The sequence below is a fragment of the Homalodisca vitripennis genome, chromosome 4 (assembly GCF_021130785.1).
Source record: "Homalodisca vitripennis isolate AUS2020 chromosome 4, UT_GWSS_2.1, whole genome shotgun sequence".
Classification (NCBI taxonomy): domain Eukaryota; kingdom Metazoa; phylum Arthropoda; class Insecta; order Hemiptera; family Cicadellidae; genus Homalodisca; species Homalodisca vitripennis.
Window position 1 is genome coordinate 170940383 of NC_060210.1, and position 14234 is coordinate 170954616.

Consider the following 14234-nt stretch of genomic DNA (forward strand, 5'->3'; position numbering starts at 1 on the left):
AGTCTCTCTTTTAGTTGAAAATAAAAAAGTATTTTTTATAACTATATAAAATATATGTGCTAGATACGATGGGATACTTTCTTTTCCCATGTATGTGTATTTTTTGAAGTCAATATAATTTTGGAATTGTAGGATTGTTGGAAAATATTTATTTTCATAATTGGATATTCCAAAATACCTTCATACCATATTCCAAACAACTTTGCTAAGTTCACTTGGTCAGTATTGAACTAGGATATTATGGATTTGTTAAGAAACTGAATTCTATTATATACAACTTTAATTATCAAAACTATCGATAAGCATATACAATAACATTTTAACTGTACAAAATGATGCTATGTAGTAACTATAGCTTTGGTATACAATATAACAACCCTGTAGTCTAGTTTTACTATACTCTTTTGTTCTTCTTTCCTAGGATCTTCATCAATTGTTTTGACATAAAGTAGGGTCTCTCTGCTGAACCATCATTCCTTTCACAGTCCTCCACTGAAAAATAGCATAACAAGATATAATAATGGGATATATATATTCACTGTCAAACCTACTGGTGTTCATATACAGAGTGCATTATATGAGGGTTATCCATAAAGTAGAATATAAACAGTTGCCATAAACATCCGTGCCGACAATGTTTACACACATTTCCTTGGTTTTTTTTTGGGGGGGGGGGAATGTGTGCTCCAGAGACTGTAATTTGGTTTTGCAATTCACATGTTTTACCCAAGTCTCAACTCCTGTAATTACTAGATCAAGTAACAAGTCACCATCTCCTTTGTAAATATCCAAAAATATCAATGAACCAGCCATACAATGATTTTTATGGGTTTCTTTTAAGATTTTGTTGTACCCATCTTGCACAAAATGTATGGTAACCTAACTTCTGCGTAGCAATTTTGTGTAAAAAAACTCCTTGAAATTTGAGAAGTGAGGGTTCTGTTATTGTGAATTGGTGGTCTTCTTTAATCTTTTTATTGACTTTAGAGACAAAATTTCATCAGTTACAATGCTTGGCCATCCACTTTGTTTATGATCATGCACATTTTAGTTTGGCCATTTTCAAACCTAATGCACCACTAACACCTCCAGCTTCAGTAACCATATCGTTCCCATAAACTTCACAGAGTTGGAGATAAATCTCAATTAGTTTATTGTGCTTAGCCAACAAAAAACCTTATTACCAACCACACTTCACAACTCGCAGGATTTTAAACTGCTATTATAAAACAACAAGGAGTGACAGTAACCTCACTAGCAACGACTTAATAGCCACTGATCCGAGAAATGCCCTGCCATCAAAATATAGTTCCTTGGAGTTTGGATTGACCAAAGTTTGAGCTGGAAAAAACAAATAGAGCATCTGTGTAATAGGCTAAGCAGATTAACATTTCTTTTCCGTAGGCTAAGTGACATTTTACCTGATGACTATGTTTAGACAGTGTACTGGGTGCGAAATGGCGGGGTCTTCATACCCCAACACATGTGCCAAGCCAGAGCGTCCACGAAGCACACGCACAGCCACCTTCTCTCTTCTTAAGTGCTGTACTTTTCGTGCGTGTGCACCTGGGAACTGCCTGATCCAAATCTTGTCTTCTTTGATAATTCCGATCAGGCTGAGCTGATCTGGCGGGCTTTCTGTTGAACTATCCCACAATTTTTAACTTTCTTTTCCTACTACTCTCACCTGTCGGGTAATCTTCCCAACAATCTATCTTAAACTATTCTAATTCTATTTTCCTTCTGTATCCAAGCCAAGGTGGAACAGCATATGCCGAGGGCTGCGTGATCAAGGGAGAGCTTGGTCGTAAATATGCGAACTCTGGATACCTGGCGACCTCCAGTTTAAACCTAGCCTTCCCCAAGTAGAGCGGGACAATGCTTGGGGTGACCTTTAGATCTCCGCTACTCGTGGGAACACAATGAGTACAGAATTAAAAGACAAAAAAACAAAACCAGAGAGCTCTTGTAGCACTCAAAAAGTGAATGAAAATTCACGAAACACAGAGGGATTGATGATGGGCTCTGACCCTTACGATAGTACCAGAGGAAGAAATCCCTCGTGCGAGAATTGCGACTGTCTATCTTCCTGATAGTATACTCGATACAACCGAAAAGATAATGAAGCTCCTAAAAGGACAAAACAAAGAGCTATCTGTCGGAGAATGGAACGTTCTGCGGAGAAGCGACAAGGGGAAGTCTGTCCTACTCACCCTGGCAGTCGACTGCGCTACAGCGAACAAACTTGAGAAGGAAGGTCCATGGATCGGCTACAAGTTTGGAAAAGTTCAGCTTAGACTGAAAAAGAAACATCAAGGAAACATAGAACAACCCACAAGGGAAGAGGGGACTACAGAGAAATCTGAGACGGTCACCACAGAAAAAAGGACCGCTGAAGAGATGGAAGTGGAGGAGGCCACGAAGGTGTCAGAGCAATCTGTACATACCTTACCTGAAAGGTCTACTCCACAAGCCAGTGCAGCGGTCGAAGATGAAAGACCAACCTGTTCTCTCTTCTTGAAGAGGGGACCTTCTCTCAAAGGACCATCCGTCTCGGCTCGAGGAAGAAAAGGGGACAAAGTCTCCAAGCAATCCAAAAGAAGAGACGGGGATGGACCACCTGGGGGAGGTGGGAAAAAGGCGTAAGTATGCGCCTAATACAGATAAACCTACACCATGCAAAGGGCGCAACTGACATCTTGGGAAGAAGGTTTATCTCAACAGGCCTGGATATCGCCTTAATCCAGGAGCCTTGGATCAATAGAGGTTGCATCAGAGGACTGACAACTCAGGTAGGTAATCTCATTTATGATCGAACAATTGAAAACCCAAGAACTTGTATTCTAACTTCAAAACTAATAACAGTCTTTCCGATTACAGATCTAATAACAAGAGATCTGGTGGCGGCTACAGTGAAGGTGGCTTCACTGCAAGGGGACAGAGAGGTTACTATAGCCTCAGCCTACTTCCCCAACCCGTCAACAAGCTGCCCACCGAAAGAATTAGAAAGACTATTGCAGAGCTGCAGAGACAGAGGCTCGGCCCTTATTCTCAGCTGCGACTGCAATGCTCACCATACGTATTGGGGAAGTACGAACACAAACAAGAGAGGTGAGGAACTTCTACAGTTTATGTTCAGCAATGATCTAGTGTTAGAGAATAGAGGGTCAAGCCCAACCTTTATAACTAGAAATAGGAAAGAAGTCCTAGACATAACCCTATCTACAGGACTCAAAAACATAAATATAGTAAGGTGGCACGTCTCCAAGGAGGCCTCACTATCGGACCACTGTCCAATTAGGTTCGACATAGAGGAGATAGGGGAAAGATACGTGACCCACAGGGTTCCTAAATCGACCAACTGGAGAGGTTACAGAGAGTCCCTGGCAGAAGAGTTGGAAGAAATAGGACCCTTTCAGAAAAATGAATTTGAACTAGAAAGGTCTGCACAAATAGTAGAGCAAGCTATAATAAAGGCCTACGAGAAAAACTGTCCTCCCAGGCAAAACCGGTTGAAGAGGGATGTGCCGTGGTGGACTGGGAGGTTAGAAACATTAAGAAACAAAACGAGGAAATTATTAAAATGGGCAAAAAGGACAGACGATTGGCTCCCTTATCTACAGGCCCAAAATGAATATAAAAAAGAACTTAGAACGAATAAAAGAAGAACCTGGAGGAATTTCTGCAAAAATATTAACAGTCTTCCCGAGGCATCCAGGCTTCAAAAAACTCTCCAAACGGAGCATACAAATCCTATGGGGACTCTAGTAAAGGACAATGGAGACCTAACAATGAACAGGAAGGAGACCTTAGAACTACTTCTGGAGACACACTTCCCGGGGGGTCAGCTAACTCGTAATGAGGATACTTATTCTCTATATGGGGGGGGATCCAGTCGGGAGGTGGCAAAAGCCAGACAGTTGTCTAACAGACTATTCACACACGAAAGAATTAAATGGGCGATAAGATCGTTCAAGCCATTTAAATCTCCTGGGGCGGATGGAGTTTTTCCAGCCCTTCTTCAAGAGGGGCTGGATATTCTATTAAACACCCTTAGCATTCTATTTAGAAGCAGTTTCGCCCTAGGATATATACCAAAGAACTGGAGGATAGCACTAGTGGTGTTCTTGCGAAAAGATGACAGGGATCCAACAAAACCCAGTTCGTACAGACCCATAAGCCTAACCTCCTTCATGGTGAAAACTATGGAAAAAATAATAAATAGACACATAAGGGACGTAATATTACTGGAACACCCACTTAGTCCCACACAACACGCATACATAGAAGGAAAATCAACCACCACTGCTCTCCACAGTTTAGTGAGAGAGGTGGAGAATACCTTCGAAAAAAAAGAAGCCCTAGTCAGCGTCTTTATGGACATTAAAGGAGCTTTCGACCGAGTAGCATATCAATCCATGAAGACTGCGATGGAACGTTTTGGAGTTTCCCCAGACGTAGTCAAATGGATAGTAGCCCTCCTAAAAAGCAGACAGGTGAAAGCCAAGTACGGGGACGAATCGGCTGCGATCACGGCCCAAAGAGGCTGCCCCCAGGGGGGAGTCTTATCTCCTCTCCTGTGGGCGATGGTAGTGGATGATCTCCTAAGAAAAGCAGAGAAGAGGGGGATAAGGCTACTATGTTATGCGGACGACCTAGTGCTTATGATTAAAGGGAAAAACATAGGCAGGCTGGAACGCCTAATACAAACAGAACTGAACTTCATAAGCAACTGGTGTCATGGGGAAGGTCTGCGGATCAACCCAACAAAAACTAATATGATTACCTTTACCAGGAAAAGGAAATTCCAGCTAGCAAAAACCGGTCCTGGAGGGAATCAGCATTAACCAAACAAAAGAAGTGAAGTATCTGGGTTTAATCCTGGATGAGAAGCTCACTTGGAACTCCCATATTAGAAACAAGACATCCAAAGCAATAATGGCCCTTGGGGCCTGTAAGAGACTCTTTGGATTTAAATGGGGACTTAAACCCAAAATGATATATTGGATTTATGAAACCATAGTGAAACCAATGGTCACATATGCTGCTCTAGTGTGGTGGCCGAAGGTCGAACAAACAACAGCTGCAAGAAGGCTACAGAGTCTCCAGAGGTTAGCTTGCTTAAGCATCACGGGAGCAATGAGCTCCTGCCCAACACTAGCAATGGAAGCGGTTCTGGGTTATACTCCTCTTGGCCAGGAAGTGATGAGAACAGCTGTGATGAGCGCAATGAAGCTTCTAGGAACAAAGGTAATAAATGCTACCTCCCTAGAAGGTCACATGAAGATATTGGAAAATTTTCCTGAGGCTGAAATGCTAACCAAAGTATCTGATACTATGGTTAAGAAATATTCCTTTGAAAAACCATATACGGTCTCTATCGGAAGTAGGGAGGAATGGATTAAAAGGGAGGCCTACCCTAAAAAAGGAGTCCTGAAGTTTTACACCGATGGTTCACTCCTAGACTCTAGGGCAGGATATGAAATACATGGACCTGGAGTTGACATGGCTGTGCCCCTAGGAAGACATGCCTCAGTTTTTCAGGCGGAGGTCATGGCAATAGATTCATGTTCTAGAGGACTCACACAGTTGGGGACAAAAGGATTATCATACCTAATACTCTCTGATAGTCAGGCTGCACTGAAGGCACTGGATACCTGTTCGATTGATTCGAAAGCAGTCTGGGAATGCAGAAATGCTCTAGCAGAGCTAGCAACAAATAACAGAGTAACACTCGGCTGGGTGCCGGGTCATGAAGGAATTCATGGGAACGAAAAAGCGGACATCCTCGCCAAAAAGGGAGCAGAATCCACATTGGTGGGGCCTGAGCCAGGTTGTGGAATATCCTTCTCCAACATTAAAGCTCTGGTTAAAGATTGGGAAAAGAGGACAAGATACAAGAATTGGAGCAGAGCCTCGGGTTTAAGAATATCCAAAATGTTTATCTCTCCTTATGCAAAAGGGTGGACAGCTCTCCTAGACCAGAATAAGGAGGATATAAGACTGATATTAGGAATGTTGACAGGACATGGCCCTCTGAGGAAGCACCTTTTGAAGGTAGGCCTTAGTCGGAGCAGCGAATGTAGACTCTGTGGAGAAGAGGAGGAGTCAGCAGAGCACATTTGGTTGGATTGTCCTGCCATCGTAAAGACTAGGAAAAGATACTTGGGAGCATATCTCCTCAGCCCCAAGGACATCAGAGAACAGGAGCCCTTAAATCTGATTGGTTTTTGAGGGCACAAATTAAAGTAAGGGAGGCGCAAAGGTCCTTTTAGGACTAAGTGCGGGGACAAAGTGTCCTCTTCCCTCAGAAGGAAAAAAAAAAAAAAAAGACAGTGTACTTCTCACTCTTTCAATCTGTTCTCAGCTATGGAATTGTTTTTTGGGGGAACAGCCCACACCTAAATAATGTTCTAGTCATACAAAAAAAGGTTTTAAGAGTTATAGCTAAAGTTAACCATAGAGAACACTGCAGGCCTATTTTTATTTTTATTAAGTTTAAGATTTTAACTGTTGTTAATTTATACATATTTAATATCCTGTTAACTAGTTTTAAGAACCCCTGCTTGCATGTAAAAAGGGCTGAGGTACACAACTTCAACACCCGAAATAAAAACAATTTTGATGTACCTTTTGTTAGACTTGGAAAAAATCAATCTAGTCATAGGATAGTGGGTATAAAAATGTTAAATAAGCTGCCTAAAGAAGTGCTTAATCTTACTTTTAAACAATTAAAATAAAACTCCAAAATTGGCTAATAAGTAATCCTTTTTATCATGTAAAAGAATTTCTTGACTTTCCTGCTGCTGAAATCTGTAAGTAATTAACCTAAGGTTTTCACTTCTCTCACTGCCTGTACATTGTTATTTAGTTGTAATTTACCAAATAATTAAGGTTGTTTTCTTAAATTTCAACCACAAAACTTTCATATTTTGTGTACTTTTAATCTCAATTTTATAGTTCCTTTGACAATTGTGAACAACATGCTTCCTGTGTTTTTGACTATACCTCATGCATGTAAATCTGTGCCTTATGGGTAATAAAGACTGATTCTTGATTCTATAGTCTCACACCTTGCGGCTACAGAGCAAAACGTAATCTACTTTTTGGATAGCCCTCATAAATACCCACACTATGTCTTGTATTACATTCTTTTTAATACATATAGAGTTTTAAGTTTAGTTCAAGTTTAAACTGTATTATTGACTAATTACAATTTTAATTTTGTTGTTTGGACAGAGAAAAATTAATTTTTAAACTTAGTGACATTTGCAAAATTATTAGTTGATTGTGAAGATACATTGGCAATGTGTTTTACTCTGAATTAAAGTAAATGGACTTAGTAACCTATGTTCGAACTTAAAATTGTGTTATCACTATGTTTTCTATATAGCGAATTGAATTTATTTTCTATGAATTTAATATTAATTTTATTGGTTTATTTTTATTAATTTGTCAAGCAAAATATTAAATTCATATTCTAAAATTTTTAAAACAGTTACATTACATTAAACACTAATTATATTATGAAACCACATGAACTATTTCAGAGTAAAAACTTACAAAAGCAGAGAAACAATGTATCTACTGCAACAGAATAGACTGAGAAGAAAATGGAAACTATGATGTAAGTCATGAGCCCAACAATGGCCATGGGCAGCCAAGGGTAGACAAGAACAACGTCTCTGCCGGAGTCGTCTAGTAGGCGCACTTGACCAGTAAACACGTGATACGACATGACAACCAGCACTGCTGTTACTAGAACTTTTCCCAGGAAAAACAGGAAATCTGTCACCTAGAAAAGAGTTTTTCTTTAATGAATTATACACGCTTCGAGATGGAGAAAATTTTAAACTACTTGCTACATTTACCCCTATCTACTTGCTACTTGTAGATTTGCCCCTTTATGTTTCTTACCTAAATAATGTTAATTTGTTTTATACATATAATGTATGTATGTTTTTGTGAGTAAAATGGTAAACATATTTCTAACTATCTGTCAACAATCATAAAGAAAGAAAGAGTGACTGTATACTGTATTCTTATTTCAGTTTTAAAACACAAATTGTAGATTGATTCACACTAGACTATTATCTTATAACGATGTTTTAAGATGATAGAGTTTCTAAATATTTGAAAGTATTAGTACTATATCAAGATACTAAGCTTGAGAATAATCGTTCTATCAATGTTAAGTAAATTAAATTTCTCAACTAATAATTAATAATTCTTCTTCAATTTGTCATTTTGAGATGATTATACCACATGTGAAATTTACTTTTCTTCCGACTGAACTGGAAGGGCTATTTTTTCATTGAAATAGAAAAAAATGCTGAGAATTCTTTAAAATTGTTGAATATTACAATAAAAAAATTGAGATTTTACTACTAAAGATTTAATTTAAAAGTATTCTTGACCCTTGACTGGTCCGCAGACGTAAGCAGGACTGTACAGTCTGCTCCAACTGTAGTAATTGTCACTTGAGAAAATTTAAAAAAGGATCAAGAAACATAGAATACACCTAGTTTATATTGAAAACTTGCATAAGAATCTTGAAGAAAATGTGTCTGTTTTTCTTAAAATAATTAAATCCTTACTTCCGAAACAATTAAAATTAATGGGGTTTTGACTCAAGAAGTATATTAAACCTGTTCTTAAAGAATTAGTGACTATTTGGGTAGTTAGAGCTAAGTTCTACAAAAAGGTTCTGTAATTTAGAATATACCATTTATTAACAGTGTAATATATAGGTATCGTAAGTATCAAGCTTAGAATGTCGTATCTCATGAAATACAGATTCAAAACAAATTATGGCTGGGGAGATTTTCCAACTTGTACTATCTTAGTAACATTCAACTCTTTTAATTGGTAGAGAGAAGGTATTTGCAAGCCTTCAGATGTAGGGAAAAGAACTATAATATTTAATATTACATATAGGAAATGAAGAAGGATTTTTTAATATGATCGGGATCAGTAACTAGACCTCATGTTGATGCAGCCACTTATGTAAGATCGGTGTTGATTTGTAATGTATGTTAGTAGCCATACGTTGGTTGCAACAATAAACAGGATCGGTGTGTAGACATCTAACCCAACGTGATTTTCGTAGTTTGAATGTAATTAGTTATATGTCATGGCCTCAAATAGGTGTAGCCACTTGGTGATGATTTTGTGAGATATTGTTATTGCTTCACATTGTCTCTGCCATCTGCGTATGATTAGTTTAATATTCGTGGTTTGTCACATTTAATTATATTTAAATTATTTTACTTTGTTTTGATAATTTTATATCACAAAGTTTGAGTTTTTAATTTTGTATTCGCTTGTGATATACAATGTTTTAAAGTCTGAAATGAGGATAAGATTTAAATTATACAGTTATACTCACTACTGATGTCTATGTTTTCAGAATATTAAGACTCATCCACTTATATAAATTTCACCAATCAATTTATTTCTTCTACTGAATTTACACGTGTTTGTAGAACCTACCAGTTTTTGTTTTATAATTACTCTGAGTTACTAGTGTTCACAAAAAAAATGTTTCACTATGCACTTCAATAAATGTGCTTAATTCACTTTAAAATCACTGTAAAAATAAATTTTGAAAGGAATTGAGCTATTCCTGTATATTCATATTATCATATTAGATGCTTCCACCTCAAACGTGGAAGAAGGAAAGAGAGCGATACTTGGGCTCGGAAATAGTCCCTTGCACTTTTAATCTCGGACTCACACTACTACTCTTAAATTGTAATATCTTGTTGTTCATAAAATATGAATTTCTTTTTGTAACTGTTACAATTTAATTATTTGAATTTATTTCAATATAAAGTTAATTTTGATCTATTCTCTATTAATATATTTGAACTTTCACATGTGATTTGGGGTCACAGTCTGTATCATTACAGTTGATTTGACTGTGCCTGCTTGCTAATTTACCAACTCATTTGAAATTTGAACTGCATAATACCAATCTATTACAGCTTTAAAAGCGAAAAAAATAATTTAGAAAAATTTGTATTTCCAGAGAGGTCTGTCACTATAAAAAAATGAAGTGTATCATCTCTCATTATGAACTCAACATAGTTGAACTAATATGGACGTATGTGAAAATGAGGTGGCAAAACTTAATAAGACATGAAACATACAGAATGAAATGCATCAGTTGATGTCATAATGGACAATGGAGCTGAAATTGTTTGAAACAGATTATGATAGAATAGACAAATCATTTAGGCCATAAATTGTACACATAATGTTGTCAGCATTTTAATTTTAATTAAGGCTTCAAATTTGAATCATTGAATGATTTGGTTATTTATACCGACATTGCAGTCTCAGACAACAGTGTCCTTGGTTGAAGCAGAGTGTTCCTGAGTTATTAGGAACAGCCTGGAATGCAGCCAACAGTTCTTCTTAAACACTTTTAAAATAGTTTATGAATAGATGAATAATTAGAAATGGAGTCAAAATAAACAATCCAGATGTCAACATTTTCTTCAATTTAAAGAAAAATTATACATAAAAAATTAATAATAAACATTAGAATATATTAAATTACATTAAAATACAAAACCAATATTTAATACATATTATTGTGAGTGACCAATATAAGCTCCATCTACAGCATTAGAATATATATTGAAACAAAGACACTTATAAATTAATATTTAAGTAGCAAAACATTTGTCTCTCAATATGTTTATGAGAGAAGGAGTCACCAATAAAAAACAACCTTAAAACTAGTAAACATTATGACAATTGCATTTAAACCCCAACGATTAAAAGGGTCGGAGCTTAGACACTGCCATTTTAAAATCCAAGTCAAAGTGAAATAAGGTTACTGAATCGCTGAGTAAGACTTAGAACACACCGACCACTACGCATGTAACCTGTAATCTAAGGATTAGAGGAACAATAGTCACTTCGTTTAAGAACTTTTACTGTGACAAAATTCAGGGACCACCATTCATTCATATATTATGGCCGTCTCCAACTGATTTCTGAACATGTGTTGACAGTGTGAAGATTCGCTCAAAATTCATTTGTTTGATAGCTTATTAAATAGTTATTTATAAATCTATTTTCTTACCTTATCAACAAAGATAACACGGATAACATTCCTCATGAGAAGTTGAAATGCATCCTTAGCTGAGGTACAAAAGTTTTGCCCATGAATTGCACACATAATGTATGCATTTCGGTTTATAAAACATAGGAACTTTTCCAAGCACCAAAAAAAGCATTTACAGCAGCATATTATTGCTTTGGTTATAGCGTTATCAAATTTTTTAACTTTCTTTTCTGCATATTCGATCATAGCTCGAATAAAACTGCAAATGGCTATTATAAGAGAGCCGAATGCTACAGTTCCCATATGGTACCTGAAAAATAGTTATCTAAAATTACTTTTTCATATAGTGATTATAGTAGGTAGTGAAAAGTTAATTAGGAGTACGCTCATTGTTCCCATAACAAAGCATGAATGAACACATTACAAACAATAAAGCATTAATAAATATTGTATTCATTGTCCATAAGTTGATTACTCAATTACTTTTATTATTCATATTGTAAAACATTATGACCAATTATTGTTAACAAGATTTGTAATTTAACTGGAATAAATGGTTGGTTTATAGTACTACAAACTGCATTCTATTATTTTGTTTCATTGTAATATTATAGTAGAGTTTTAAGGTTAATATTATCAAGATTTAATATTCAAAATGCCTATCAATCATTAAAACTGAGTTAATTTAAGTAAATATATTTCATTCCTAGCAAATTTATAAAATGTTACCAAATATTTTCTTATGTAGTTGTATATTTCATGTCACAGACGCTGTCGAAATGTCTTCTAGCATTACTGAGGTAATTTACAGTTATTTTAGTAATTATCATTTCTGCATTGTACAATGTTCGAAAACTCCAGAACAGGATACGTTTTTTCTTCAAACACTATATTGAGTTAAAAGTTACTAAAGCAGGCCGCACAAAAATAGTCCGATGGTAGCTGGTGCATCTGAATCACTCCTCTACACTGTGTGCACATCACTTTTGCCTGTTTTACACATACAGAAAGTTGCTGAACCATTTAAATATTTGTTGCAATAAACAAACATCACAGCTATTACAGCAAACAAATATACATACATTTTATTTCATTCATCTTTTTTCCAGACAAGATGTAAACCAAGCTGACAGTATATAGCCTTAGCAGAAACAGCTGGTGGTCAGTTGCGATATGACAACACCACATCAAATGCCATCGGACGATTTTAGTGCGGGCTGATTTAGAATAAAACCTAATTCAAACTAACCATCCTATTTTCACATTTTAAAAATTATAAGAATTGTTTCTCAAACAGTTAAGAACTATGTTATAATTTGAAATGTCCTTTAGCATTGTTAGGGTAAGAGACACAATTTAGCAACATCTACACATTAGATTATTCCACTATAGGGTTAAGATAACCTACCAAAGTGTCCGGAAGATGGCCCGTGAGAGAGTGAAGAATGGAACGTTTCGTTTGTGGAATGTCCAATACCATGTGGCGAAGGTGCCTGCCAGAATCATTTGGGCAAGGCCAGTCACAAACCAGACTCCCCAGAAGAACCCAAATAGATTAAACATCTGAAGGTACAGGACCAGATTGGTTGAGTTAAGGCTACGGATGGCACAGCCTGCTGTGTAACAGTGGGAGTTTACGTCTCCTGCTTGGTGACAAAACTTATTGAATTCCTCTACTGTACAAGTTGTATTATCTATGATCCCCTGTAACAGTAACACTTTTATAAAATACATTATTATTACTTGGGTCAAAACTTACAGTACCGGTATTTAAAATTCAACAGAATACAAAATGCATGTTTACTGGTGCTGGCATATACTTCAAAAATAGAAGCAATATTAACAAAACAATATCCACACTTCTCTCTTCCCTTCACCACTCCACCTCCCACTCAATCTCCTCCTCCCCCCTCTCTCCCACAGCTATCTGCTTTTATTTTACCTCCTAATGGTCCTAATAATGTCTTGTAGATTATGTAAGCATCATTACATGTCTACTGAATGTTTTTAACAAAGACTTTCTTTTGTTTTCTCAAAAAAAAGTCAGCAAATATTCTATTAGATCGCAGTTGATTGTAGAAGTTAAAGAAGCAGCTGAAATTACGAGGGATATCCAGAAAGTAGATTATGTTTTGATATAAAAAAAACACAAAATACAAGAAAATATTGGATTATATACATTTGAAAGTGACACTAAAATATTATTTTTCTACATATTCACCATACAAATTTAGACACATCATTGCGGTGAACTGGTTATGAAATTCCAGCGTTATTAAATTCTACCACCTGAGACTTCAAAGAGTTATGCTCTTCCGCAGTTCTACGTGATCATCAAAGAGCAGCATCATAAGCTACGTATACATAATAGTATATGCAAGTATACTTTAGTATAATCGTTTGGTCTTTCTCTCTGATCCAAGTCATAAAAATAAGAAATAATAAAAATGTATACAACTATTTTTTCTATCAAAGAAATCATTCACTATAAAAACTTGCCTATAAATACTTCACTATAAACGATTTATTTGAAGTAATTGCACTTTGAGGTTATAACCACCCCCCCCCCCCCCCACCCCCCCCCCCCCCCACCCCCCCCCCCCCCCACCCCCCCCCCCCCCCACCCCCCCCCCCCCCCACCCCCCCCCCCCCCCACATAATAATTGGTTACATATTGAATGAAAAAATGCCTTTAATAAAAGAGGCGGAGTTAGAGCTATCAAGCGCTTTATACCACACAACCTCATATTTTATACAGTAAATTTACAATAGTATGATGCAATTGCCGTAAATTATTAACTTACACTTTAACACATTGAATGCGGCTGGCACCGCACGGTGCCGCGCTTCGGGTGTCCTCGGGTGCGTTCGGCACCGGACGGTGTCACGCCACCTTCTAGATTTCACAACGTCAGTGCTGTTTCAGCTTCTGCGTGAGGAAGGTATATTTCGCGCCGCGTGTAGAGTACCCTTGTTTGTTGTTCCACGTGGTTCGGGTTGAGTTCATCGGCTAATCTGTGTGTTTGGTGTATTGTTATAGTTGTAGGGGCTGTGAACTTCGTTGTGAACAATGGATGGTCCTAGTTCTAGCCAAATAAGACACTATTTGAGTGAGAGTGATGTGGAAAGTAGTTCTGACGATTCTGTGGCGTCCTGC

At 36.9% G+C, this 14234-nt stretch overlaps 1 protein-coding gene across 1 annotated transcript; it reads right to left on the minus strand.

Annotated features, from left to right (window-relative positions):
- Positions 1-262: 262 nt before the first annotated feature.
- LOC124360609 (choline transporter-like 2) lies at positions 263-12826 on the minus strand. The gene is made up of 4 exons (XM_046814363.1): positions 12486-12826; positions 11096-11387; positions 7564-7795; positions 263-492 (listed from the first exon to the last, which is right to left on the minus strand). Exons 1-4 carry the CDS (start codon positions 12809-12811, stop codon positions 395-397), a joined length of 948 nt encoding a protein of 315 aa, XP_046670319.1. The 5' UTR covers positions 12812-12826; the 3' UTR covers positions 263-394.
- Between the last annotated feature and the right edge of the window lie 1408 nt (positions 12827-14234).

Coding starts and splice junctions, on each gene's coding strand:
- LOC124360609 (XM_046814363.1), bottom strand. CDS start 12,811: ATGTATTTTATAAAAGTGTTACTGTTACAGGGGATCATAGATAATACA. Junction 7,796..11,095: donor GTGTTATCTTTGTTGATAAG/GTAAGAAAATAG, acceptor ACTCTTTTCTAG/GTGACAGATTTCCTGTTTTT. Junction 493..7,563: donor TACATTGTTTCTCTGCTTTT/GTAAGTTTTTAC, acceptor GCTATTTTTCAG/TGGAGGACTGTGAAAGGAAT.